Raw genomic sequence first — 26002 nt, 5'->3', positions numbered from 1 at the left:
GGCGGAATACATTTTGCTGAATCCAAAGTCCCCGAGCTTCACAAGCCCGTTGCTGCAAAGAAGAATATTGGCTGTCTTGATGTCGCGGTGGATCATGTGCCGTGAGTGCACGTGGTGGATTGCAAGCAGGACCTGAATAAAAAGAAGGCCCGCCTCGTGCTCGCGAAACGCTCGAGCCGCCTTGGCACGGTTCTTGATCTCCTGGCGGAGGTCCCCGGCATTTGCGTAGTCAAGCACCAGTGCTACCATCAGAACATTCTCCTCGTCCGCAGGGTCCTTCTTTGCAAAGTCCTCGTGACACTTCAGGATTGAGAAGAAGTCGCAGTTCAGCAGGCACTGTACCTCCGCCTGTGCGCGGTTCTTGTCGGCTTCCGACATGCCCTCCATTTCCACAACCTTCACGGCGAATGACTGTCCATCCGACCTACGCTTCGCACACAGCACGGTGCCCGTCGCACCGGAGCCCAGAACCCGGCTGATCCAGTACTTCTTCCCCTGCTCCTTCGCCGTCGCCTCGTCACTCGCGAATGCATCGCTGAAGGTGCGACACACGCGGGGAATCATCGCGTCCCCAGAAGGCATCTCCGATATCTCCAGTCAACAGTGCTGTGGCGTATGTATTTATCCTCTTCTTGTTTGCATAATGTATAAAAAAGCAGACAAAATAAGTAAAAAAATGCATATGCTTTTTTTTTTTTTGCGAACTCCTGCGACGGGTTTGCAAAAAAAAAAAAAAGGGGGGGCATGGCCGCATGTCTGTTCTGGTGGCACTGTTTGCGCGAGGACGTCTGCAGCTCCCCGCTCCACCGAAGTGCACGGAGTCAGTTATTAGAAGGAAAAAAAAAGAAAAGGAAGGGGGCGGGCGGAAATTTTACGCCCCCATTTTCTTAGCGTCGGACAGAAAGAAATGTGAAATTACACGATGTTTGCCTTTTGTCCAGAGCCTTTCCGTTCATCCGCCCGTGCGTCCAATGACTCTTTTTATTTCCTCTCCGCCCCCTTTCTCTCTGTCGGTGAGAACAACAGGCTCATTCATGTCTGCCATTACCGCACATTCCAATTGCACTAAAAAAAAAAAAAAAAAAAAAAAAAAAACATTTCCCTCTCACTCTTCATCCTCTGCCATCTTTTTTCCCAACACCTGTGGCTCACAGTTCCTCCGGGGAGCTTACAGACCACAGACATATATATATGTATATACATGTATGTAGATCGATGTAGATATAAACAACATGCAGACACATAACCCTGCTCCCCTTTTCTTTTTAAAGCAACATTATTGGGTGACTGTGCCTGTGGAAGCATTGGATCAAATCCAGAGACACGAACGAAGTGGCGTGTGGAGACACACCATTAAAAGGATTAAAAAAAAAAAAAAAAAGCAAAGGACCGTGAATACACAGAAAACAATCAACGCAAAAATTAAAAAAAAAAAAAAAGCAAAAGTTATCAACAAAATAGCACACTTGTAAATACCAACCTCATTGAAGTTAGTCTTCGTTCACGTGACAATGCACCCCTCATTTCCACGCGCCGTTCATCCACCACCTCAGTTATCGTTTTCTGCTTCACAGCTGACAGTAGCAACCTCTGCTTTCATCTGTCACGGGGGGCCCTTGTCTTCGTATCTCCCTCATGTGTGGTGGGCCGGAGGCGACGTTGGCACCACCGCAACCGCGTGCACACTGCACTGTCCGCCCCACCACACACAATTCCATTCACCCGCAAACCTCACAAGCAATTAGCAGCCACATGCTTCGCCTGCCCACAAATAAAAGCAGAAAATAAAATCAAAACCAATAAAAAAAAACAATAAATATTTATTTGCGTATAAATATCAATGTGAATTCTCTGCCGTCGCCTCCTGCATCGCGGCAGCAGCAACCCTCCAAGCAAGGGGCCACAGCAGCAAGCGTCAAAGACAGATGTAAGAGAGAAAGACACAAGCAAACAAAAATTAAGGAAATAAAACAGTGAAACGGACAATCTCCATTTCAACAAAAGTGCGGAGGGCGGTGAAAGTGCCCACCGATAATGCGAAAGTCGATACGCCCAACCAAGAGCCGCCACCACATCCTCGCATCACTGGGCACTCGCCAGTACTCTCTATTTAATCGTGGCAAAGGCAAACAGGCAAAAACGCAAGTTAAATCTACGCAACGTTTTTTTTTCCATTCTCGACCGCCCCTTCCCCACCGCAGCAAAATAGAAAGATAAAGAGCCTGCGCATGAAAGTGCCGCTAGCACAGCAACGTCGCACGTCCGGGTTCTCCATATCAGGCATTATCATGGCACGCCTATTAGCTCTACCAGATCCCAAACAAAAGCAGCAAGCTTATAATGGCACATACAACAACAATAACAAAAAAAAAAAACGCATCCTAAACGTAAATGTGTCCCTAGAGTGTGGCGGTGAGGTGCAGCCCGCAGCAACGTTGGATTTGCAATGCGTTCTTCCCAGGCCTCAAGAAAGTCTTACAAAAAAAAAAGAAAAAAAAGAGGTTAGCAGCACACTGGTCAGTCCTGTGCGCGTGCTCCTATCATCAAATATGCACGAAAACGGAAAGACAGCATCCGGGGTGCTTGGGTTTTGGAATACGCCAGCGAAGAAAACACACTAACAAATTTAAAAAATCTCCACTAAAACATTAAGAAAAAAAAAAGGGTGACCCCGCTGACACCTCACAAATCCGTATTGAACACAAAGCCCACAGACGGCCCAGACTAAACATCAACATACCCGCAAGGAACACGTCAAAAAATACAGACAAAATAAACACATAAAACTTGGTACGGAATAAAAAACAATTCCTAAAAGTTAGTCAGCCTCATCAATACCAAGAGTCTGCTGAATCTTTTGCATCCACGCATCTCGCTCGGGATCACCGCGTGCCTGAAAAAGAAGACGCCTTCCCGTTTTGAAGGCCACGGCAAACACATGCTGCGCATTCGACCCTGTGTACTTGCTTGCAACAGGGAACACGTCCTCCAACTCAGAGAATGGCGTCGTGATGCACTGCTGCCGCATTGTCTCCTTCGATACGGCCAACACAAGGTCCAGACTCTTGAATTTCGGCATCCTGCCCACATCCAGCCGCTCGCCCTCCTCGAGTGCCCCGCGGATGCACAAATACCGGCGCTTCCACGCGAGATCACCGCTCTGCTTCTTCACAATGCCTTCATACAGCGTAAGGTCCCCCACGCTCCCCATGGGGGTCGCCCCCTCCAGGATCGTCGTGGACGCGGCTGCAGCCGACTGAGACTCCTCCATTTGCCTCACAGTCACACGCCGCTCCTCCTTCAGTGACTGCTTCACGCTCTGAATGTGCGTGGATATCGTGTCACGTAGCGGGCCCGCAAAGGAGGGCTGCGTCTGCACAATCTCGAGCAGGCCAGAAACAAACAACTTGCAGATGGGCATGTTGAGCAGTTTGCTGCTCGAGGGACGGGCATGCGGATCCCCGCAGAGAAGCGACGTCACAACCTCCGTCATCTCGGGGCTAATCGTCGGTGGCAGCGGATCGTACCTCCCGGCTAGCGCCTTCTGCATCACCTCCTGCATATTCTCGCCATCAAACGGCCGCTTCAGTGTCAGCAGCTCATACAGCAACACCCCCAGGGAAAAGATATCGGCCTTCTTGCTGTACGGTTTCCGGCGCCATATCTCTGGCGCCACGTAGTACGGCGTGCCACAGAATGTCTTGCCGACATCGCCCGAGACCGTGGCGGAATACATTTTGCTGAATCCAAAGTCCCCGAGCTTCACAAGCCCGTTGCTGCAAAGAAGAATATTGGCTGTCTTGATGTCGCGGTGGATCATGTGCCGTGAGTGCACGTGGTGGATTGCAAGCAGGACCTGAATAAAAAGAAGGCCCGCCTCGTGCTCGCGAAACGCTCGAGCCGCCTTGGCACGGTTCTTGATCTCCTGGCGGAGGTCCCCGGCATTTGCGTAGTCAAGCACCAGTGCTACCATCAGAACATTCTCCTCGTCCGCAGGGTCCTTCTTTGCAAAGTCCTCGTGACACTTCAGGATTGAGAAGAAGTCGCAGTTCAGCAGACACTGTACCTCCGCCTGTGCGCGGTTCTTGTCGGCTTCCGACATGCCCTCCATTTCCACAACCTTCACGGCGAATGACTGTCCATCCGACCTACGCTTCGCACACAGCACGGTGCCCGTCGCACCGGAGCCCAGAACCCGGCTGATCCAGTACTTCTTCCCCTGCTCCTTCGCCGTCGCCTCGTCACTCGCGAATGCATCGCTGAAGGTGCGACACACGCGGGGAATCATCGCGTCCCCAGAAGGCATCTCCGATATCTCCAGTCAACAGTGCTGTGGCGTATGTATTTATCCTCTCTGCCAAGGTTTATCCTGTAGTGACTAATTGTGGAGAAAGCACTGTTCTCTAAACGGGTAACTAAAATAAAACGTTGGGAAACAGAGTAGCAGAAAAGATAAAGATGTAAAGAACAATAATTTAAACTTGTCAGGGTTGTAGAAACTAGAAAACTTTGTTATTTCCGCTTCGTTCAAGAGCCTTTGCCTCACCCCAAACAACTTTTTTTTTTTAAAGGTCAAAGCCAATATATGTCGCAACGACAACGGGGGGCGATTCGATGTTACATTTCCAGAAACAATTCACGGGAGTCAGCATTGCCAAGCACAATTAGAGTGGTTGTTTCCAAGTGGAGTTCCATTTGCGATCACAGCGGAAAATCTGTTTTTCCAGGCAAAGCCGCACAATTCCCACGTCATCCTTCACGGCCTTTTTTCCTCCCTCTCCTTCTTTCTGCCACGGCGACACGCTGATGCGAAGGTGGTAAAATTAATCCAATCCATCCTTTTCTTTTCACTGTGTGTGTGTGTGTTCCGCCAAATCTGCTTTAACAGAGGGCGTGGCTTGCTGTGATGCTCTCGGCCTCATTGAACACATCCGGAAATTCCCATTGCCGCCCACTGTGCTCCTTTGGATCCAACGTGCAGGACCACCTGTCCGCAGGAAAGGCCTGAGGCTACATCCACTCCCTGGACGCAGTGCCACCGAACACCAAGGCGTTCACTCCGGGGCTGAATGATTCCCAAAAACGTACTTCCCGTCCAGTGTAGATGTCGTCATAAAAAAGAAAAAAAAAAAAATTGGGAAAAAAGTCGGGAAAATTAAAAGAAAAGATATTCCACAAAAAAATAAATAAATAAATAAATAAATAAAGAAAAAATATTTCGGTTTTTTTCTTCTCTTTTCCCCGCATTGAACCGCGCGGTTTCTTTACGTGTTTGCCCTTGCAGAGGCAGAAGGCGCGGGGCCGTTGCACCAGTGCGGAATAGAGCGGTAACGGCAGTGATCCCGATCTGTAGATGGGCGGTTCTCCTCATTGTCTTCCCCTTTTTTCACCGCTCCCTCATGCACACAAAAAAGAAAAAAGTGGTCACACACGCATATAAAAACAACAGCAAGAAAAAAAAAAAGAGCCTTCAAAAAAGAAAAAAGAAAAAGGGGAGAGGGGGGCTAAAACGTAAAAAAGACAAATGCAGAAAAAAAAAGAAAAAAGAAAGAAAAAAAAAAAAGAGAAAAGACAAATAAATCATTGACGTGCCATAAGCATCCCCCACAACCCGCCGCCTTCCACTTGAAATTCGTGAAAGGCAATAAATACATGGAGCATACGTATAAAAATAATCTCCGCAGTAAAGAAGTAAAAGAATAAGCCATTTGCAACATTCATTGGTTTCCCTCCATCCTCTATTCGTTCTTTTCACAGTTCCTTCAATCATTTCTATGGTTGATTATCCTTTTCACATACACGCACGCACGCACACACACACATGTAGCATACATATAACAAAACGATTTGTGACATCCACTCGCCAACAATGATGTCTGTACGCGCCCTCATCCACTGACAATGCAAAATAATAGTGACAATAATAAACTCCAATAATAAAAACTTATCGAGGGTAAGAGTGCGGTGTCGCTCCCAGGTAAGCGGTGAGGTCATGCGTTGTTTGGCGTACTCGACTCAGAAGCAAAACAAAACAAAATACACTTCGAGGCTTTTTCGCCTTCCAAGGAAAAATAACTACCGATATCCTCCTGCTGGGGTTTTGACGACTCATATTGGAACCAGTGCCTCGTAAAACGCGCAGGCCATATTCTTGGAAGAACACCTCTACGCCAACCCGTTATTGTGCTGAATGGAGGCAAGGCAGAAAGATATCCATCGCTGTCTCTCTTCTTCAGAGGAGGCTTGAAAGAATATCGTTTTCCCCGTCCTGCTAAGCAATGCAAAAACATATTTTGCCCCATCCATGGCGTACCGCTCAAGAACCTCAAAACAGTCAATAAACGAGCTCACACATGTACGAGTGCTCTCGGCTGAGTCCTTTTTAAGCGACAATATCAGTTCAATAACCCCAGAATGCGCTGACTCTTGCTGTGGACTCATATCAGTTGAGTCTGTTGCCCAACGCAGGCACAAATGGCGCAACTTCCAGCAGCCACTATTTTCCTTCAGTATTTCACCCTCAATAAGTACCTGTGACGTCTTCCTTGTCAGCGCATTCAGCTTTGACAACTGCAACCTTATTTGGCTTGCCCTACTCGACAATGTTACTGCCTTATAAAGAATTCGTCGATACACCCAGGATAAATCCAGCAGTACTTTCTCTCGTTCGCACGATAAGAGACGGCAGTATACAGTCGCCTTTTCACCTGACTGACGAGTGCTGTCTGCGAAGTTATCGCTAACGCTGCCGTTCCCTATTTCCCTCCCACGTCGCAGAGTATCATTCATGCCATCCATAATCACGGACTTCAGAAAACTCGCCAATGTGTTTCGCATCAGCGGTAACAATAACACATCCATAGCAGAAGGACGAAGATCGGGTTCTTTTTGCAACATTGCAAGCACGATGCTGGCAATTTCAGGTGAAACATGAGACGGTATCTTCGGCTCTTGTTTTAATATATTTTGCCTAACTTCATTTTTATCTTTTCCAACAAATGGTTTTCTCAGTGTAAAAATCTCGTACAACAGTACCCCCAAGGAAAAAATATCCGCCTTCCCACCGTACGGCTTACGCTCCCACATTTCAGGCGTGATATAAGACGCCGTGCCCACAAACGATCCATTTCTCTTCTCGTTGACATCACCCGGCGTGAATTTGCTCAGCCCAAAGTCACCCAGTTTCACTAACCCGTTGCTGCAAAGAAACACGTTTCCCGCTTTGATGTCACGGTGAATGATCCCCTTGTCGTGTAGGTAGTCCACTGCCAAAAGAACTTGTTCAAAAATCAATAATGCATTACGTTCAGAGAAGAGTTTGTAGTCATTCTTCACACGCAGCCGAATCTCTTGAGAAAGATCACCGTTGTTGGCATATTCCATCTCCAACACATGTGCAGTGATGGGATTCTTCACCGGGTGTGGCGGGGCCTCTGGGCACAGGCGGCGCGTGTAGACACCATAGAACTGTGGGATTGAGAAAAAATTGCAGGACTGATGGCACTGGATTTCCCTATTGGCAAGTTCCCGAAGTTTTTTGTCTTCTTTCCCCAATTCTATAAATTTTACGACGATGCACTGTTGCTGCCGAAGGGGCGGGGAAGTAATCGCGGCCGAAGAAACACTACAAGGACGAGACGACGAAGAAACCCCAACCTCACTATTCATGTGTAAAGGCGGAAGCTGGCTGCCTTCCTTCTGTATGTCACTTCGCTGCGTTGAGCCTCTGGTAGCCAAAAAAATAGTGCTGAATGCACTGCTATTAAGCGCCCGAACAAGTTGCACCTGTGAGACAAAACTGTCCTCTAAACCGGCTGGCACCGTCTTGTCGTTCAGCGAGCCAATGAGCTGGAATGCATCCCGGCTGCCTCGCTCACAAATCTCCTCTTCCGCCTTCGGAGAAGGCGTACCAGTTTTGGTGCTGTAGGCGGGGGAAACGGCGTAAAAGGGGAAGAGAAGAACGCACCGCTCCATCCGCTGCTGGCTTGAGACGCACTGACGGGAATTTAACAATACTTCACGGAGATTCAGCATCAGGGGCGTTGGGGTAAATAGCAGCGGTCTTCCACCCCGCTCGCCGTGTCTACTGGGTCCACCAATTCTCCAAGGCGCCTGCAATACTTATGTATGTATTATATGTATTTATATATACATAAATATATAAATATATATATATAATATATATCTTTCCCTCTTGAGTTGTGCAGTACAACTAATGCCTTCGTTGCGTGCTCACTCCACTTTTCTTTGACAGTTCAATTTATGCACCGCCTGGGTCCGATGTCTTTCAAATGCTAAGCGCATTCAGAGACAAAAAAAATACAAATAAAAAAAACAGAGGGGGGAAAAAAAAAGATAAACGAACGGTTTCAAATTGTATGCACGCGGGTCATGTGCCGCCATGAGAGAATTTTTGTTGGGGCTGCTTCATCATGCAAGGAAAAAAAAAAAACAATTCACGGAATGCAGCAGTCAAAGCAGCAGTGACAACAAGCCAAACAAAATAATACACAGAAAGCCAAGGCATGACCGAGTAAAATAACATAAAAAACGCCATCATCGGTCACCTTGTCGTCGTATTCGCAGAGAAATAGTGACAGGAAGAAGGAAGAGTGATTAAAAGACTTATCATTGTCTGCGTGCATGCATGTGGAAGTTTGTCTGTGCGTGCTGCAACACTCCCACCACACACTTCTGCAACGCACGCCACACCCTGCCGCCAATTAACAATGGCTCCCCGCGGCGATTTACATGTCATGACCCCGGAAATGTACATACATTTCCTCCACATCATCGCCAATGGGATTCTCTTGTCTCCTACCCGACAAACGTCTCCGATGCTGTTTTTGGACTTCTCTTACGGGACAAAGCAGCCCCTCCCCGACAATTCCCTCAGCACACGTACCAATTTGGAAGCTTACCGCAAAAAAACACAACCCCAAATGTACACAGAGTGAGTGAGAGAGAAAAAAAGAGAAATATCAAGCATAAACTACAATAACTTCTTATTTTCCCTCGGACCGCCACAATTCTTCCCCCTCCCTTCCCTCCTGCGGTTGGGGCCAGTTGGTTCCAATAGCCACATCATCTTTCGACAGCTGCATCGCGCCGGGCATCACCGCGCTTTCTGCGTGGAAAGCCGTATTAAAGGGATCTCCGGCCTTTGCACAGGCATCAAAAGCATACTGGGGGCCATTTTTTTTTAGCTTTGTGCACAATTTCGCCTTGACAACTCCAAAATCCCCAATGGTTGGCTGCTTTCCATCGCGCTGCATCTTCAGGTCATGCCAACACTCCCAGAAGAGGAACAAGCAACCAACATGGTACTCGCAACAGATAAAAAGAAGTGGGAATTCACGCCCTAATGCCTTCTCACTATCGCTTATAATGGGAAGACGACTTGCCCTTGTTTTATTGTAGAAAAGAGCCTGAGCCCGACGTGTTATTTCTGTATAGAACCCACTATCCTTCAGCATGTCAAGAATCACGGCTGAAAAATTAAACCCCACAAGCACAAACGGAAGCTCCTCGTACACAAGTAACCCACTGCCGCCATTTGTGCAGGTATTCCACAACAACATCGCAAAATCCCTATAATACTCAATCAGGTAAACAAGCTGCAGTAGACCAAGAATACCTGTAAAGCGAAGGTCTGTTGCTGGATCACTGCCTTGAAACCCTAACACTTCCCAGTCAATCGCACCGGGACGAGTGCCACCATTGATAGACCCATTCTTCGTCTGGCGAAACAAATTGTGGTAAATGGTGATTAGTAATCGTCGGTGAATGGAGTAGCTGTGGTCAAATGGCACAAAGGGTAGTGTCAGAGTAAATTCCGTGTCATGGTGCAATATGGAGTCCGGATCTGAACTAACAATGCCATCTCTCGAATAAGAGTGTCTACACCAACAAAAGATGTCTCTAAGGCGCTCAATAAGCGAGATGAGGCAGTTGCTCTTTTTGTTTTCACTAAATCTGTGTGCCGAAACATAGGGCTCCCAGGTATATCTGTCATTTTTAAGCAATCGTACAGCATCCAAGAAACTTATGTTTTCCTGTTGGTCATTAATACAAGGTACACTGGAAATGTTGCTGTTTACCCGTTGTTGCTCCGTCTCATGGTTGACCCAATCCCAATCAACGGCAATACGCTGCTGAGCGTTGCTTTTTTCAAGCCCACCATTCTTTTTTGTATTCACAATGCGAGTCTCATCAGATGCTGACATGATGGCTGGTGACATCGCCTCCCGCACGGAAAATTCATCCGAGTCATTTCCCTCATTTTCCAATACAACAATTGCGCCGTCAGGAGGACGCTGCGAAATGACTGACGAGGACCGTGACGTGTTGCCTCCAGAACTGTGTGGCTTGTGATGCTTGCGGTACTCTAAAAGCACGGCATTCGTGGAGAGAGTCGACACGATGGAGGGGCGAAGCATGCATGAAGGGTTGGTGACGGCAGCAAAAGCCTCTTCACTAGACAATTCGAAAGGCCCGCGCAATGCAAAATATATATATATATATATATTAAAAATAAAAAAGATTTATATAAAAAAGGGGGAAAAAAGACAAAACAACAACAACGAAATATCCAAAGAGAGAGAGAAAAGAATACACGCACAGAAATAAACAAACATAAAAGAAATCACATTGAAAGCAAGAAAATAAATAAATAAAACAACAAATTACACGTGAGAGTCAAAAGAATACACACGGATAATACATACATCCATGAGTGCAAATACAAAGAGAACAAAAAAAAAAGAGTAAATGAGGTGGTGAAGGAGAAACGGAAAAGCCCAGGGTGTAAAACATTTACATACATTAAAAAATAATAATAATTATTATTTTTTTTTCCTTTTTTCTCTTCCTCCCTTCACTCACCTTCCTCTTCTCTCTTGTAGGGATGCACTCCATTTGCTCTTGCTGGATATTATTGGAACCCCACTCCCAACCATGTGGATGACGCCCTTCCACATTTGTTCTTCTGTACATGGGCCGCACTTACCTCCCTTCACGGCATACCGCTGCCATTTTTTGCACGTTGGGATTCCACTGCCCGGGCGGCAGATCCCGCGGGCAAAATGTTGCCTCCCACAAAATTCCACGTCCCACGCTTCTTTTTGAACAAACGCAGCGCCCGCGGAATCTCCTCTGAAGATACAGGCACGGAATCAATTGTAAGTAATTGCCGTAAAATGCTAATAACACGAAATCGATGCTGTTCAATGAGCGGGAGCCGTTCCAACTCGCGAAACCCATCGACATCCCATTCCTCAAGTCTGCGAGACAACATAGTGACGTCCTTGACGAGATTTCTGGCAGAGGGCACCACCATAGAAGAGACTAGTTTATTACTGGCCTCAGCACCTGTCAATGAGTCAAATAGGACAGAACGCTTACCTGCAGAAAAGTCTATATCCGCTGAAACCTGGAATTCCGAATACTCCGGTATTGACTTGGTGAGGGAGCTGCTCGCAGGCCTCCGCAGAATGGGGTTTCCTGCTATCGTTAGATGCCGGAGGTTAATGAGCCCTGACAGCGTCTCCAGCTCCTCCCATGATTCAATTCCATTATTCGCCAGTCGAAGATAAACCAGTTCTCGCAAAATATCAAAACCGTGGAGACTCTTAATATTGTTGTGTTCCAAATCCAAACTCTCCAGATTGTTAGCAAGGTGCATCACGAACTGCACCTTTTCCAACGCGTTATGTGAAAGATTAAGAAAACGCACAGTAAAACAACCGGCAAATGTATCCAGTTGTACACGCTGAATTTGGTTGGACATCAGATTAAGCCGTGTAAGGCTATGAAGCATGGAGAAGTCTTCGTTACGTAACTCTGTCACCTGATTTTCTTCCGCATAAAAGTCTATAAGAAACGGCAGAAGACGCAGTCCTCGAAGGCTTGCTAGACGATTTCTGCTGAGGTTCAGTCTCTCCAAGGTGGTGCCGGATGGTGCAAGATCATCAAAAACCTCATCGGTAAGGTTGTTATTTGCTGCCGAGAGATACACGAGGGAACGAAGCTCTCGCAGGGGTGTGAGTGAGTCAAGCATGTTGTCGTCGAGAGAGATACGTTGCAGGTGTTTGTATGCTCCAAGCAGCTCAATGGATGTGAGGCGAAGCGACGAGAGGTTGGATCTGGCGTAGACAAGATGCCCCATCTCATTGTGGGTAAGGACATCCAAAGATGCCATCATAACATCCGCCGCAAGCGGGTTTTCCTCCGCATCCATTCGATGCCCGCTCTTTCGTGCCGACAACGACGAGTCGCTTCTACGCACCTGCGCAAGAGAATCTGTCGGTTGTTGTGTTGGGGTGGAGTTCCCCCACGAACTCGCCCTTCGCCAAAAAGCCACCGGCTGCAGACACCCACCAAACGACAGGCAAAGGTAAAAGCACAAGGAGAGAAGACACGAAGTTGCGTGTATGTAAGGGGGGGAACAATCAAAAAATAAACAAAAAGAAGCTTCAAGCAGTGTGTGTGTGTGTGTGTGGAAAACCAAGCCACACAGGAGAAGGGGCGACCAAAACAACAAGAATAACAATAACAAAAAAAAAGGTCTTTTACAGCAACAACGATTTCGTCAGGAACACGGAAGAAGGAGGGAAAAAAAAGAAGATGACAAAAACAAAGAAGACGAGATATGAAAAAATAACGAGGCAGCCACACGCATACATGCAACGCGACTGCGCATCACTATTCGGATTGCTTTTTCCTATAAAACCTCGCAAACATCCACCGCCGGAGTTGTGAGAGAGACGTAGTCCATGGGGGGAAAACTAACAGCCATATAAATAAAAGGAAAGAAAAAACCAACGCGATGCGAAAGCAACAGACCACAGGCGTCTAACCTACACCACCTTCCCTTCCCACCTCCCTTCTATTTGCTCTACCAAAATTACACTGGCATGGAATGATGATCTTCAAAAAAAAAAACATCGGCCACATTCACTGAATCGCCGCCGCCTCAATGAGAACCAGCCAAAGATAAAACCAAAACACGCGTACGAACTTCTAAGCCAGAAAAACATGAAAGTGAAAAACAACAACAAGAAAAAAAAAAGGACATGAAGAAACATAATCATCTGCCATCCTCTCTCCCTTAAATTTCACATGTTCCCTGTCAATAATAAATTCTACATCCCCCTCCCCCCATTATAATTCCAGCAGATCAGCTTTCCCATCCATCTATTTTGGGTCTTTCTTCCTTTTCCTTGACTATTCCTCTTTTAAATATTTCCCCCTCTTTGCGCGGTCTCGTCTTTCTTGGCCCATACCCTTTTTTTTCTCTACGAATGTTGCGGTGATAACAAAGAGCGAAGCTCGTTGACAATGAGACTGCGCTGTGTGACCTTGTCTGACCCTACCGGAGGTGGCCGCCGCTTCGACGCGCCAGTTGGGCGCGACGTCGGCACATCGACTACTGTTCCCGCCGCCGCCATGTCACGCTGAGCTTCTTTAATGAGTTGAATCTGCTCCTTCTTGCGATCCATGAGTTTTGCGAGGCGATTCAACGCTGCGGCAACGACTTCCGCAGAGATCTCTTCGGCGGCCGCCCGCTCCACAGTCTCCTTGTACTGCTGGTGAAGGCTCTTCAGTTCGCTCTCCAGTTCCTGACAAACTTCCGCCATGGCACCATTCTGCCTCCCCCCCAATGGGACTGAGGGCTGCGTCCGTGCCGCCGATTCCGTCGCATACGAGACCGGCCTTGCAACTTCACCAGCAAAGCTGTTATCGACTACTTGGGTTCCGTTCTCCTTGCGAACATCGCGCTGGATAGAGGAATATGTCGGGTCACGGTACGTGTGCCGAGCACTGCTGGAACGAACAATGGAAGTTGGGCGGCTATCCATTTGATGAGGCTCAGAAATTCGGCGCGAGTAACCAGTTCGATTCGCTAGGTTCACCGCAGCGCTGCTGTGAGTTCTACCACGACGACTACGACGTTTGCCTCCTTCTGCCGTCAGCCGGCTAGTGTCACCACTTCGTAAAAGTGTCCGGTTTACCCCACGTCCCGATTGAATCCGCATAAGCTCCTGTATTGCCTGCTCTAAGTGATGGTTGGTGTCGAGTGCCGCCTCCTTCTCGGCCCGGAGTTCTTCGATTGATGAAAGAAGCGCACGGTATCTTTTTTGTTGCTCCTCTAACTCTTGACGCAACTTGTCCACCTCGCTAGCCAACGCATTCTCACGCTTTTGTGCAGCGTCACACTCCTTAATAAGCATCTCCTCTAGTTCCGTTCGAAACGTCCCCAAGTCTTTCCGACTTTCTTCCAAAGTATTTTGGAGCTTTGTTTTCTCCGTGGTGGCCCGCTGCACCATCTCCTGCAAGTCTTTTTCACGTTGCCGATGATGTGTACGTTCCCGCTCCAGCTGATGCTCCATGTCCTGTTTGTAGGCCTCGTGTGCCTGCAGGGCTCTTTCGTACTGATCCTGATGGTGATTGCGGTCTTGTTCCAGGCGGCGTATCTTGTCTTGCAGGGCCTGGAGTGCAAGAACAATGGACTTTGTGTCCCCCACACTCATGCTTAGCCCAGAGCGCTGCAGGCTACTCGTGTTGCTCTCGATCGATTGGTTCACGGAGGCCATGCGGAGAGATTAAAACTCTTCTCTTTTCGTTCCTCTGGTCCATTTCGCGGTCAATAAAGCCAAATAAAAGGAGTGGGTGTGCGAGCAGAGAGGTGATAGGTAAAGAAGAGAAAAAAAATAATAATCAAACAACGCCAGGGGAGAAAGGAGAAGAGGAGAAAAACAAAGGGATACTAGTAAGAAGGCCATCACACATACAAGAAGCATGAGCCGTGTAAAGTTGGCAATAACCGCAAAATGACGTATTTTTTTTCGAAGTGTGTTCCCTGCACTTCCATTGACGGGTGTCCATCGCACCTCTTCCCTCTCACATTCCCATTGTCATTCTCTTATCGGTAAAAATCAGTAATAAGAAAAAGGACAAAGCAAACAGAAACAAGACAATTACAATAAAACATGTACCAAACCACAAGAAGAAGCGTTGTGTTCATCCCACCGATTCCCCCAATGAGCTAAAAATAATAAAATAAAAAAGGTAAATTAAATTTCTTTTCTTTCTTTTTTTTTTTTTTTAAACCTTCTTCTGTGCATATTTGTTTTTCATTGATTTGCTTTTACTTCAAGACGCTATTCACCCACACAATTCTCTCTCTCTATTTTTCTACGTGTAGGATATAATAAATTAATAAATAAATATATTTGTTGCCAATTCTCCGCAGCGTCTCTCTCCCTCTCCCACTCCCTCTTTCTTCACCCCTCAGTTGCTTCCGTACAAATAAATTATTGTCCAGAGCAGACACGCAAAAACTCTGCAATGGTGTCACGCTGTGCGGCTATGGACTCGATCGAGTTCTGGAACTCACGTTGTTCCATGGCATCATCGAAGAGTTGCCGCATCTCCTGCTCCCGTCGTGTCGTTATGTCAAGCAAAAGACTTGCCCGTCCATTTTTAGAAAGGTGGGAACCCGTAGAGGCTCTGCCGCTCCGTCTCGTTGCGGCCGTTGACGTAAGATCCTCCGCATCCGCATACAGGTAATCCACGCAGAGCAAACAGCCCCGAAGCATCGATCGCACCTCCTCGGTGACGGGAGACTCACGGATGTACGGCAGAACCCCCTCAGCGGTTGACAGGAGACTCTCCAAAAAAGGGACCAACGCAAATTTAAAAACAGCAAGCTTCAGTGCGTATGCCGTTTGCGCCTCCGCCTCTTCTGAGGCAGCCTCAATGGCGTCAAACCACGGGTCCTCCAAATCCAAGACGCTGTCCGATCCAACGTCCCCTCTAAAAGAAATCAGCTCCTGACGAAGACCATAAATCTGACGGATAATGGCATACATGTCCAGGAAAACCCCGTTACTCTCTGGAACTCTCGGGCGAGAAGTGGAACTCCTCCGCATGGATTGCACAGAAGATGGTGAGAAAATTTTTGTGACACCCGTGCTATTTAAAGGGCTCACGCTCCGGCAAAGGGCGGGGAGCGATGGGGGACGTGCTGTCGGAGCCAACAAAGACCTCCACATGAACCAATATCGCTGACGCCGGTTGCGATCACCCATAAAGTTGGCAAACCTTTCTCTGAGAGAAGTTCTTACCTGCGCCTGCAAACACCTTGCAAACCAGGTTTCCAGACGACAAGTTCGGCGCTTTTGCACCGACACACGCCACTTTGTGAAGTACTCACCCCTGAGTCTCATTTCAAAATTCAACGACACCGCATTTGTCACCTTTGAAAGTTGCTTCATCCCCCGCTGCCGCAATTGTCGCAGAACGTACTGACGAGGGAAGTATTCCCGGTGATGTGCCCAGGACCAAAAGATTTTACGTGCGGCGTGCAAGACACCAAATGTCGCACACCGTCCAATCAGAGACCCTATCCGAAAGGAAGCCCCATTGAAGAGGGCGTTGTAATGATCCCTTTGCGCCTGACGCACTGTCAACGCGTGCTGACGACAAGCCCTCAACTTTTCTAACAAAACGCTCAGGCCAATCTCACGGTTCTTTGCATGTTTATCGAGCGCGTCCTTGCCTTCAATAATTGTGAGGTGCACCCGAACTGTCTCTGAAGCAGGCGTAGACAGTTCGCGCTCAGAGTCCAGCTCATGCACCAAAGACGTTCGCATAAGTTCGAACTGCTGCAGAAGGGAAATGGGCCGGAACCCCGTAAAGTATCCGGGTCGATGCTTTCTAAACGATTTATGCGAGTCCAAATAAATCGGCCGACGCCCAAACAGTGCCATTTCGCGCTGTGTGCGTTTCCATTCCGCCGCATTCGGGGGCCCAATTGCCTCATCCGCGGAAGGGCCTTTGACACGTGTAATGATAGATTTTGTCTCGGTTGAAAACACGGAAAGAAGTCCATGGTTCCGTGCCACCCAGAGTTGACGTCTCGGGTGATCGATAAATAAGCGCACAATGGGTTGTGAATGCATCTCTAGAACATGTCTTCGAAAGACTATGTCAAAATTAAACGGAGTCCTTCCCACAATTACACCCTCCTCTTCCAATCGGCCGGGGCCAACTCGTTGCTCTAACACATCTACGCGTGCTTTGGGCGAACACTGCATATTCATAAGTGTTCTCTCAACAGAGACGTAGAATTGAATCCGCTCAAACACACAAAAGAGGGCACGCTCCTCGGTTAAAGAATAAAAGCTGTTGGCTAACTCCCGGCGTCGAATTTCCTCCTTGGTAGGCTGTTCCAGGAGAGAATAATGAGGTTCCGGTGGGTCCGGCAAACGGCGCATCGTCACGGTAATGATAGGAGGAAGATCCACGGCAATGCCTGTTACAGTAACCCCATCTATAAGAGAAATGTGAAATTTTGCATTACGACTGTACATGTCGTTGATATATCGGTGACCTCCTATCCACTCTTTAAACTCCGCTTCCTTATCTGCACGAGCGGAATGTGTGGCGTCGTATGGTGAAGGGTGTCGGGTTGGACTACGACGGCCAGATGAGGGGGATGAACCCGAGTTAGAGATTCTGGGAGAGTTCCACTGCACTGTCCAGTTGGTTTCTATTTCAGGCATACCCCGTGGAACCCTAAAAGGGCTCCTGTTTGCACTACTCTCACATGGATGCATATTTAACGATTTGTTCATGCAAGCGGTCGAAAAGTACCCACTATCACCAGTCCTCGTTTTCTTGACGTCAGAAACGCCCTCCAAGCCCCTGGAAGGTCTCTGTCGCGGAAATTTGGAGGTTCTTCGGAGGAGCTGCTTCTCAGTTGTCCGCGGTGTTCTTCGACCCGTGGCAAGTGGAGTCAAATTGCTGCGTGGCGACCTCACAGATTGACAGAGAGAATTCTTCGCCTGTGGTGAGGTGCGAAAACAATTATTGCCTTGTCTTACTCCTTTTGCAGAACTTAAGCCACGGCCCCCCATTCTAACCGGTGCGGCCAAATTATTGCCTTTTTTGGCCCTGTCAGCTGTAACAGAAGACATCGGGGACAAATGAGGGGCCCGTAGGGTAGTTATATTTGATTGTTTCCCTAACTGCACGCCGGGCTTATTTAAAGACGGAGGTTTACTGACGCGTCTAGTCGGAGTTTTCACCCCCTTATCCGCGGCCGTGTTTCGGGCCTTTACATGCTTCTTTACGTCACCTGGGGTACGTGGTGAGGGGACGGATGATGACTGTTGTTCCTTGCCGGCCGCTTCGCTTCCTGCGTCTTTATTCGGCCTTTTTCCTTTAGTGTCACGCTCCGTATGAACACGAGGAGAAAATTCTCGGCGCCGGGATGTCAACTTCCCTCCGTCATTTATTCTCTCTACGGAGCCGCGCGCCGACGTTACAGCGGGCTCCGCCGGGTGCCTCCTGCTTGAATTCAAAGAAAGGTCAAGGCTGCGCAAGGGACTCTGCCCGGCGCGGGAATCACGTGAAGCGGAAGCCGTGCGAGAGGTAGAGCACATGGAATGAATCTCGCTCGTTTCCCTCTCAAGTTCTTCGTCCAAATTCCAGAAGTGGACGGTCCCATGAACATCACCAGCAATGATGAGGTTGACACGCCTGCGCTGATTGGGCTCAGGTGCAAGGGGCGGCATCAGTTGCTCTAGTTCCTTCTCCACCTCTCGCATATTCTCCTCTGATAGTCGAAGCATCACGCGATGCTCCTCGCGCTTCTCCCAGCGAGTTGTTTGCTGAATAGCGCGGCGATTCTTGATGAGCTCCGAGGCTGTATCTTCCTTTGGGTCGCGTGTCATGGCCACCACGTCACGGCCTTTTTGATATCCCACAGTTGTCACTGCGGAGGAGACCCAGTTGAGTGTCCGTAGCCCACCGACACCGCCCTTCAGTCGGAGTAGTGGCCGCACCTTCACTAGCGCGTAGGTTGAGCGCACGGTGTAGCCGTGCTGATCCGTCGTGGGCTGGACATTAAACGTCACTACATCGCCCCCCAACGATACCAATGACGGCTCAACACCAAAACCTCCCATCCTTGTATTCTGTGATAACGCCCGCATCGCCTCCAAACGACGATAAATTTTTCGTACATCCCACACCACCACGCAGGAATCCTCCGACGCTGTGCATACAAGGGAGAGATGCTCACGATCTTCTCGGCACCCACGCGACGTCGCGGCGGTAAGCTCAAAAATAGAGCTACTCAAACGATTTGCAGTGACTAAATCGGTTGTCCCACTATCATCGTGGCAGGGACTACGCGTTATGGCAATGACAGCCCCCTTATGTTGTCTTGGTAACTCGTACACCAGGTCGGCCAATTGACCTCTCGCCAGCAGCACCGATCGATCCTGTTCCCGCACCCATCGAGAATCAGCTGGAAATAAACGAATGGAACCATCCATAAATCCCACCCACACATAATCGGTATTAATCAATGAGGACTCCCGCACTAAAAGAATATCTTGCGGATTCTCAATCGGAATTACTTCAAGTCGCCTGTTGATAAACCCACGAAATGGGGCATGCAACATTGAGGCCACCATAACACCTTGTTTTGGCTCCAAAATGCACATAAGCTTCGCACCAGAAAGAGCATCAATGACTGTTATTCCGCCCTCAACAGAGTTCTCAACCTTCCATATGGTGGGTCTTGGCACACGGTGTCCTTGTGTCTCACCGTCATATTGTCTGTTTGGCGAGACAGGGTCATCCGCGCGTCGAACATAGGAATGGCCCTGCTCGTGTAGTGTATTTAAACGTCTCAAGGCGCTCTTGACATCATTCAGGCGTGGCAAGGTGCGCACGTAACAAACCAAACGCGCTTGGAAGTTATCCGAGTTTAGCGGGGATGCCGAATCACATGTAAGCACAATCTGATCCCTACTCTTGACGGCCGTTTCTCGAAGCTCCTCCCAGCTCTCACTCCAGCACCGCGGGTTCCTCACGAGTGACGGAGAAGGTGCCACGATGGTCAGCGTCATAGGCGCCTCGCAGCAAAAAAAAAAAATTTAAATAAAAAAAGACCAATCCACCGAACAGTTTCACCGGACCCAATACCCCAGTTCCCCCTTCTCCCCTCAAATATCCGCTAGATGAGGCCACTAAACTGTAAAAAAAAAAAAACATCAAAAGGGGGAAAAAGCAAAAAAAAAAAAAAAAAACAGAGAAGCATACGTGCCAAATGAGCCCCGGACGTGAGCAGCAGTAATGTGTAGAGGTTGAGATGCATAACAAGATATCGTCTCACCGTCACGCTCCAATCTCCTTTAAAATTTTCTTCTTTTTTTCCTTCTCTCTTTCTCTCTGAATTGATAGCGAATGTTAGCTACCACTCTCTGCTTTCCTTTTCTCCATGTCTCTTCCTTTTCAGTTTTTTGATTTTCCTCCCTTCTGTTCATTCCCTCCTTCTCTTCCCTCAACTCTATGGTCTTTCTTTTACTCAATAGTCCCCGTTGGGAGTTCTGATCCTTCACTTTCTCTATGGATAAACTAACTGTCGTCTGTGCTCTTCCTTGGAGGAAGGAAGGTGGCTGGGCGCGATTGGCTTGCGGCGGCGCTGATGAGACGTGTTGACGTTCTAATCGTACTCCTGCGTGGCGATAAAAACCTCATCATTATCGAAGTCGGCCGCCAACGAAGAGAGAACTGTTTCCTGGGTCGCTGTGGGCGGAGCTGCTTCTGTCGCCGCCGCCGCCTTTGCATGCGACCGCTCTAAGCCTCTTGTTGGTCGAGCACGCGTCGCCTCCATCGACTCGGAGATTGACGATGCCATACTCGGCACCACCTCCTCCTTATCAGGACGTACACGCCACCCGTCCTCAGTGAGCACGCGACGGGACGCCACCGGTGCCTTCCCCGCAGTGCGGCGGCCGGATCGGGACCTTGAATTGACTTTACTTGGCGATGTAAACATATTCTCTTCTTCTTTTCCTTCTTCCGTTGCTTCTCGCTGTGACTTACGCGGTTGGAGTGTGTGCTCCCCGCTGGCCTCCATAATTTCCGACATCTCTTCTTCCCGCACCCGCTTGGCACGCCGCACGGGAGTCGTAGCGCCCTCGGCCTCCTCCAACCGCGCGGCCCGACGGATGGCCGAAATGAAGAGCTGTGCGTTTTGATCGGTGCTCTTCGCCAGGGTCTCATTTGCTGCCAGCGCATGCGCCAAACTCAGTGCATCCATCTTGAGGAGTTTCGGGCAATAGGCAACAACGGCCTGTAGCATCGCCGGGTCCGTGGTTGTGGCAAACTCTATGCCAAAACGGACCATGTTGACACATGCCGCGTAGTACTTATCGGGAAGAGGCCAGTGCATGGATGAGAGTTTCATTCCCATCTGGTAAAGCGCATCCGAAGAGTGGTGGTACGCCGCAATAAGAATAGACTTCTCAAGTGTAAAACTGTCATTGCAGCGATCACGCAGGGAACGAAACAAAAATCTAAAGACGTCGGAAACAGACTTGGTGGGGGCATGTAGCCACTGCAGAAATACACGAGGAGCCACATCCTCCGAAAGGCGATTGAGCATCAACAGACGCGCGACACCCGTTGCCACACGCAACTGGGACGCCTCAAGACGTGATACTTCTCGACGTGACCGTGCGACTTCACTGAGCGCGCCTCCCTCGCGAAAAAGCTCCCCGGCGTTTTTGAGTTTCTCCTTCGCTTCATGCATTTCTTTGCTCAAAACACTTGACAACTCACTGAATTTTCCCAGAAATACGTCCTGCTCCATCTGAGACATCGTGTAGCATCGCAACGCACAGAGATCGCAGAGATAAACCATACCATCCACGGGAAGCAAGGTAAAGTTTTCAGTTTGTCTCTGCGAGTCCATTTCCCATACTTTGAAGATGCACGTTACCAATTCTCCAATCATTTGGCTGGCTGTCGTAGCGGCCTCCAAAGAATCCGCCGCTTCCTGTTCCACCTTTAACTGCCACAAAACACACCGCATGCAGGTGGATAAAATCAACCGCAGCAGCTCTGGTGAGGTGCTCGAGTTGGTGTACCTCAGAATAGATGCCTTCAATAAATCCCATTGATCCACCAGCGAAACAATGGAGGATAGAATACTCATTCGGCCCCACACATGAAACAGTTCCTTTTCCTCCAATTGACTCTCGGACCTCTTTTTCCCCTTCTGCAATGCAGAGAGTTGCTTCAAGACCTGCTTCAACAGTTCCTGTATCTGGCCCTTCGCCGCACTCTTCAGAGGATGATCCTCAACAACAAAGCCAAGCCATGCACACGTTATCTGGTTAAGATGTGCCTCCTCACAGCGCGGCAGTGCGGCAGTGGCTTTGCGCATCAGTGTCATGAGTGCATTGATCCGTGCCACCTGCTCCAAAGAAGTAAACGCCTTGAACTCCATCGCTGCAATCACCGCAGAAACACCAGACAAAATTGCCACATCACCGCGATGTTTTTCAAGAACTCCATCCAATAAAACACCCACATCGCGACTTAGGGACGTAACAAGTGCGTCAATGACCTCTTGCTTGTTCGGTGGAAGTTTTTTAACGATGCCCTGACGGCGGTCCTCCTTTGGAAGGGGTCCGAGGTACAACTTACAGCGCAACTTTTCAAGTAACGCGGCTACAAAGCCCAATCCCACCACCACCTCCAAAGCATCATCTGACAAAACAAAATCCAACATTGAGCCGTAGTTCTCCAAGAAAGGAGGCAGCTCTTGAAGAGGATTGTAAAGGGCGTCAATAAGGTAACGTTCTGGCATGACCTCACCGTACTGCGATCGAAGAGTTGCTGAAAAGGCGCATAACAACTCCATCGCAGCTTTCTGGTACGCAACACCGTTTGAGGCATCTTTGGGTACACGAGAGTCTATGAAGGCTCTAAGAAGTACCCCAGCCTCATGACGTATGCTTGGGCGCTCATCAAAAAGTGTCAGTAGCACACGATCAATCATCTCATTGTCAAGTATTTCTTTCCCCTCCGCCTCCTCGCCGTACACACGAAGAATAAGAACCATGACGCGAATTGCCAATTCCGCACATCGCATGTTGACATCACCACACATCTCCACAAGCCGACCTGCAAAAAACTGTAAAAACAAAAACATACGGTTCCCACTCTCTGGAGTCGCCACAAGACACTTCTGAATCATTGTTAGGGCTTCCGCACGAATCTCGGGTCTTTTATCGTACAGAGCCATACCAAAATATCGAAAGTACTTGTTCTCTGCGAACTCCTCATCATAGTTAAGAATCCACTTCTCCAATTGCTCAAACACCAAAAGTCGGATTTCAGGTGCAACATCGCGAGGACGTTGATGTATGGCTTGAGAGATCACATGATTACGTAACTCCACCATGGTCTGAATGCTTTCTTGTAGGGCACTCAATTGCTGCTTTTTGCCCCGCCCTCGTGACGGCAGTCGATGATTGAGGTCCCGAATCAGGCCGTTAAGAGCCCCAACAAGGGCAAGAAGGGCAACAATGGATGTGTGACGGAAACACCGCGCTTTGCTCTCACTCATGGCAATAAGCCACCGCAGAAGCGTCGAGAGAAGCAAACCATCAAGAAGAATATTCGCATTATAACAAAACTCCACAAGACGAGCAAAAAAACGACGATATGCAGTACGAAAAACACGATATTTGGTTTCCTTTCGCACAAATGGATACGCTGAGGCATTCTGTTGGGTCCGCGCGTACATCTCCTCCAGAAGTGTCGTGACGTCCGCATCGTCTTTAAGTGCATTTCCGTCCAATTCTACCTGAGCCGCACCTGAGGCTTTCCCCACAAGATTCAGAATAGCACAGCACACTGTCTCTTTGCCGCCATCAGAGTAAATGCGGACAAGATCCTTCACCACATGATCGGCTGATGCTCCTTCCACAAGCGCCTTATAAAGCGATTCCCCGAGTGAACTGCCTTCTTCCTGCAGCAGAACGGGTTCTGCAGCGTCAGGGACACCCGACCCCCGCGCGGCGTCCGTATCAGTTGGCGCAGCAGCCGCTGTTGCAGTTGCTCCTGGGGTAGCAGCCTTCTTCGTCTTGCGTTTTCCAGCCATTGAAAGGAATTTTTGTGCACTAAATATATATATATATATATATGTTCCTTCTTCTCTCTTTTTCGTCCTCTTGCCGCGTTTCCCCCCCTTTTTTTTTCTTTTTTTATATGTGCGTCCTCCACTTGGCCCCGCCGTCCGAATGCCCAAACAAACAAGAAGGAAGGAGATCCTCCGGAGAAAAAACAAGTAAAAAAAAAACACAGAAAACAAAACAAAAATACCTAAAAAGGACCGCACCACACTTATTCTCCCCTAACTGCTCTTCACACCGGAGCAGATGCACAAAGTAGATATTGGAATAGTATGGGAAAGAGTTCATACAAACTGAACGACCCACACACAAAGATGGAACAATTCAAGAGAACAAGAAAACCTTGAAACAAAAAATCACGCCTACCCACTCACCCGCTAAGGAGCTCCATTAACGCGGTAGGCATCGCTGGTGGCAACGCCCCAGGTTGCGTGACACGCTGAATGGACGCTGGTGGTGCGGGCTCCTTTAGCAAACCGCTCTGCGCCTCCAGGGCACGGTTCATCATTGGAACGACCTGAATTGTGGGTAACGGAACAAACTCCTCATCCGGCGGGAGATCTTTCAGAGGCTCCGGTGGGATGAGTTGCGGGATAGGCGCTGCTGGCTCCTCGGAAGTCGCCTCCACGGTATCCGTCGCAGTTAGGGGTGGTGGATCTGCAACGACTTCATCACAGGGGCTACAAGGTTGTTCTTCCACCACTGGTTGGATCTCCGGCACCTCCTGTGGCTTTTGAAGCAATTCCGACACGTCAAACTCTTTAAACTTAGACAAGGCACCACCACGCTTTCCCTGTTCATCCGTGCTAGAGACACTCTCCTTCGTCGAGCTGGAAGCGCGCTTCCGCTTTTTTGTTTCCTTACGTGGCATCAGCGCTACAATTTTCTTAGGCCTTTTCCTTCCCTCTTTTTTTACTATTTTCCCTATCCTTTGGGTGCCAGGTTCTGAGTACACACAAACACAGAGACATGAGAAAAAAAAGAAAACGAGATCACAGTGTTTTGCCGCCAAAGTTGTGCAGAAGTAGAAGATGATGATCTGGCAAATGCAAAACTGCGGAACTGAAAGCCCCGCACACCTATTTGTTGCTATTTTACTCCTTCCGAGCTGCAGATTCGTTTTTATCCCCTCTAAATCGTTCAATATTTCATAATTCTCATCTTTATTGTGTGCAAAATCCCCCAACGTTCAGTATATATATATATGTATATATATAATTTATACTTTTGGATACCCTCTTTTTCTTTTTTGTTGGGTTTTTTTTGGAGAAGATGCCGTTTGGATGAATCACTCTGTGCACGCTCCGGTGAGAAAGTAAATAAAAATAGGGAGAATGAAAGAAACAAGGGGAAAATATAATAATCATAATAATAATAGTAATCATAAAAGCCTTCATTGACATCCGTTGGCGCTGATCTCTCTCACTCCTCCACATCCAAGGAGCGTTCTTGCAGAGTTTCCTCCTCTTCAGCTTCCGGAGCGGGGGGAATGTCCTCTGGACGCATCTTAAAACCATCCAAGTACTTCCGCGCTGCCTCCTCCGTGAGAACCATGAAAGGTGTGCCCTTTCCTACTATGGCAATCGTTGTATTCTTTATATTTAGCTCCGCGCCTCCCGAGGTTGCCGCCGCAAGTGCCTTCAATGCATGCATAATAAGCTCATCAAGGCCACAGTCTGGGAAAGATTCAAAGTGCTTTTCCAAATATGTACGAGCAGCCTGTGAGCGCAAACCCATGGCCGTTGCCTTAAAGTCAAATACGTCTCCAGATGGGACTGTATGATACAAATGAGGCCCTGTGCTGTCATATCCAGCAATTAAAAGACCCACACCAAAGGGCCGCTTCCCTGCAAACTGAATGTGGCGCTGATACTTCTCTCCAACAATTTCCGCTATGAGCGGCAAAGGATTATCGCTGTCGTGCATATAGCGATAGTTCATACATTCTGTGCGCAAGAAGCGGGCTAACATGCGGCCGTCCGCGACAAGACCCGCTA

At 48.5% G+C, this 26002-nt stretch overlaps 10 protein-coding genes across 10 annotated transcripts, besides 22 other annotated features; all 10 read right to left on the bottom strand.

The window, feature by feature from the left end:
* Window positions 1-582, bottom strand: Tc00.1047053506327.99 (serine/threonine protein kinase, putative; the record flags this gene model as incomplete). The annotated part of the gene is made up of 1 exon (XM_806630.1): window positions 1-582. A coding segment is annotated over one exon (582 nt), but the record flags the coding sequence as incomplete, so codon positions are not given.
* Window positions 1-26002: a sequence feature (heterozygous, non-Esmeraldo-like haplotype).
* Window positions 1068-1095: a microsatellite.
* Window positions 1182-1226: a microsatellite.
* Window positions 1365-1445: a sequence feature (T-rich).
* Window positions 1799-1826: a sequence feature (AT_rich).
* On the bottom strand, window positions 2819-4306 carry Tc00.1047053506327.90 (serine/threonine protein kinase, putative; the record flags this gene model as incomplete). Its single annotated transcript, XM_806629.1, has 1 exon — window positions 2819-4306. One exon carries the CDS (start codon window positions 4304-4306, stop codon window positions 2819-2821), a length of 1488 nt encoding a protein of 495 aa, XP_811722.1.
* Window positions 5177-5216: a microsatellite.
* Window positions 5531-5580: a sequence feature (T-rich).
* Window positions 5793-5822: a microsatellite.
* On the bottom strand, window positions 6166-8034 carry Tc00.1047053506327.80 (serine/threonine protein kinase, putative; the record flags this gene model as incomplete). The annotated part of the gene is made up of 1 exon (XM_806628.1): window positions 6166-8034. The coding sequence occupies one exon, from the start codon at window positions 8032-8034 to the stop codon at window positions 6166-6168; it is 1869 nt and encodes a 622-aa protein (XP_811721.1).
* Window positions 8123-8185: a microsatellite.
* Window positions 9006-10439, bottom strand: Tc00.1047053506327.70 (hypothetical protein, conserved; the record flags this gene model as incomplete). Its single annotated transcript, XM_806627.1, has 1 exon — window positions 9006-10439. One exon carries the CDS (start codon window positions 10437-10439, stop codon window positions 9006-9008), a length of 1434 nt encoding a protein of 477 aa, XP_811720.1.
* Window positions 10509-10528: a microsatellite.
* Window positions 10529-10556: a sequence feature (AT_rich).
* Window positions 10824-10856: a sequence feature (AT_rich).
* Tc00.1047053506327.60 (hypothetical protein, conserved) lies at window positions 11015-12238 on the bottom strand (the record flags this gene model as incomplete). Its single annotated transcript, XM_806626.1, has 1 exon — window positions 11015-12238. One exon carries the CDS (start codon window positions 12236-12238, stop codon window positions 11015-11017), a length of 1224 nt encoding a protein of 407 aa, XP_811719.1.
* On the bottom strand, window positions 13296-14594 carry Tc00.1047053506327.50 (hypothetical protein, conserved; the record flags this gene model as incomplete). Its single annotated transcript, XM_806625.1, has 1 exon — window positions 13296-14594. The coding sequence occupies one exon, from the start codon at window positions 14592-14594 to the stop codon at window positions 13296-13298; it is 1299 nt and encodes a 432-aa protein (XP_811718.1).
* Window positions 15048-15068: a sequence feature (AT_rich).
* Window positions 15080-15107: a microsatellite.
* Window positions 15207-15235: a sequence feature (AT_rich).
* Window positions 15256-15293: a sequence feature (GA-rich).
* Tc00.1047053506327.40 (hypothetical protein, conserved) lies at window positions 15315-19925 on the bottom strand (the record flags this gene model as incomplete). Its single annotated transcript, XM_806624.1, has 1 exon — window positions 15315-19925. One exon carries the CDS (start codon window positions 19923-19925, stop codon window positions 15315-15317), a length of 4611 nt encoding a protein of 1536 aa, XP_811717.1.
* Window positions 19940-19965: a sequence feature (AT_rich).
* Window positions 20055-20105: a sequence feature (T-rich).
* Window positions 20217-20249: a repeat region.
* Window positions 20522-23974, bottom strand: Tc00.1047053506327.30 (hypothetical protein, conserved; the record flags this gene model as incomplete). Its single annotated transcript, XM_806623.1, has 1 exon — window positions 20522-23974. One exon carries the CDS (start codon window positions 23972-23974, stop codon window positions 20522-20524), a length of 3453 nt encoding a protein of 1150 aa, XP_811716.1.
* Window positions 23998-24017: a microsatellite.
* On the bottom strand, window positions 24376-24876 carry Tc00.1047053506327.20 (hypothetical protein, conserved; the record flags this gene model as incomplete). The annotated part of the gene is made up of 1 exon (XM_806622.1): window positions 24376-24876. One exon carries the CDS (start codon window positions 24874-24876, stop codon window positions 24376-24378), a length of 501 nt encoding a protein of 166 aa, XP_811715.1.
* Window positions 25199-25222: a microsatellite.
* Window positions 25362-25392: a microsatellite.
* Tc00.1047053506327.10 (proteasome alpha 1 subunit, putative) lies at window positions 25428-26002 on the bottom strand (the record flags this gene model as incomplete). Its single annotated transcript, XM_806621.1, has 1 exon — window positions 25428-26002. A coding segment is annotated over one exon (575 nt), but the record flags the coding sequence as incomplete, so codon positions are not given.

This window comes from Trypanosoma cruzi, genomic scaffold (genome assembly GCF_000209065.1).
Source record: "Trypanosoma cruzi strain CL Brener 1047053516435 genomic scaffold, whole genome shotgun sequence".
NCBI classification, from domain to species: domain Eukaryota; phylum Euglenozoa; class Kinetoplastea; order Trypanosomatida; family Trypanosomatidae; genus Trypanosoma; species Trypanosoma cruzi.
The sequence above is the reverse complement of the archived record's forward strand: the minus strand, read 5'-3'. Positions and strand labels throughout refer to the sequence as shown.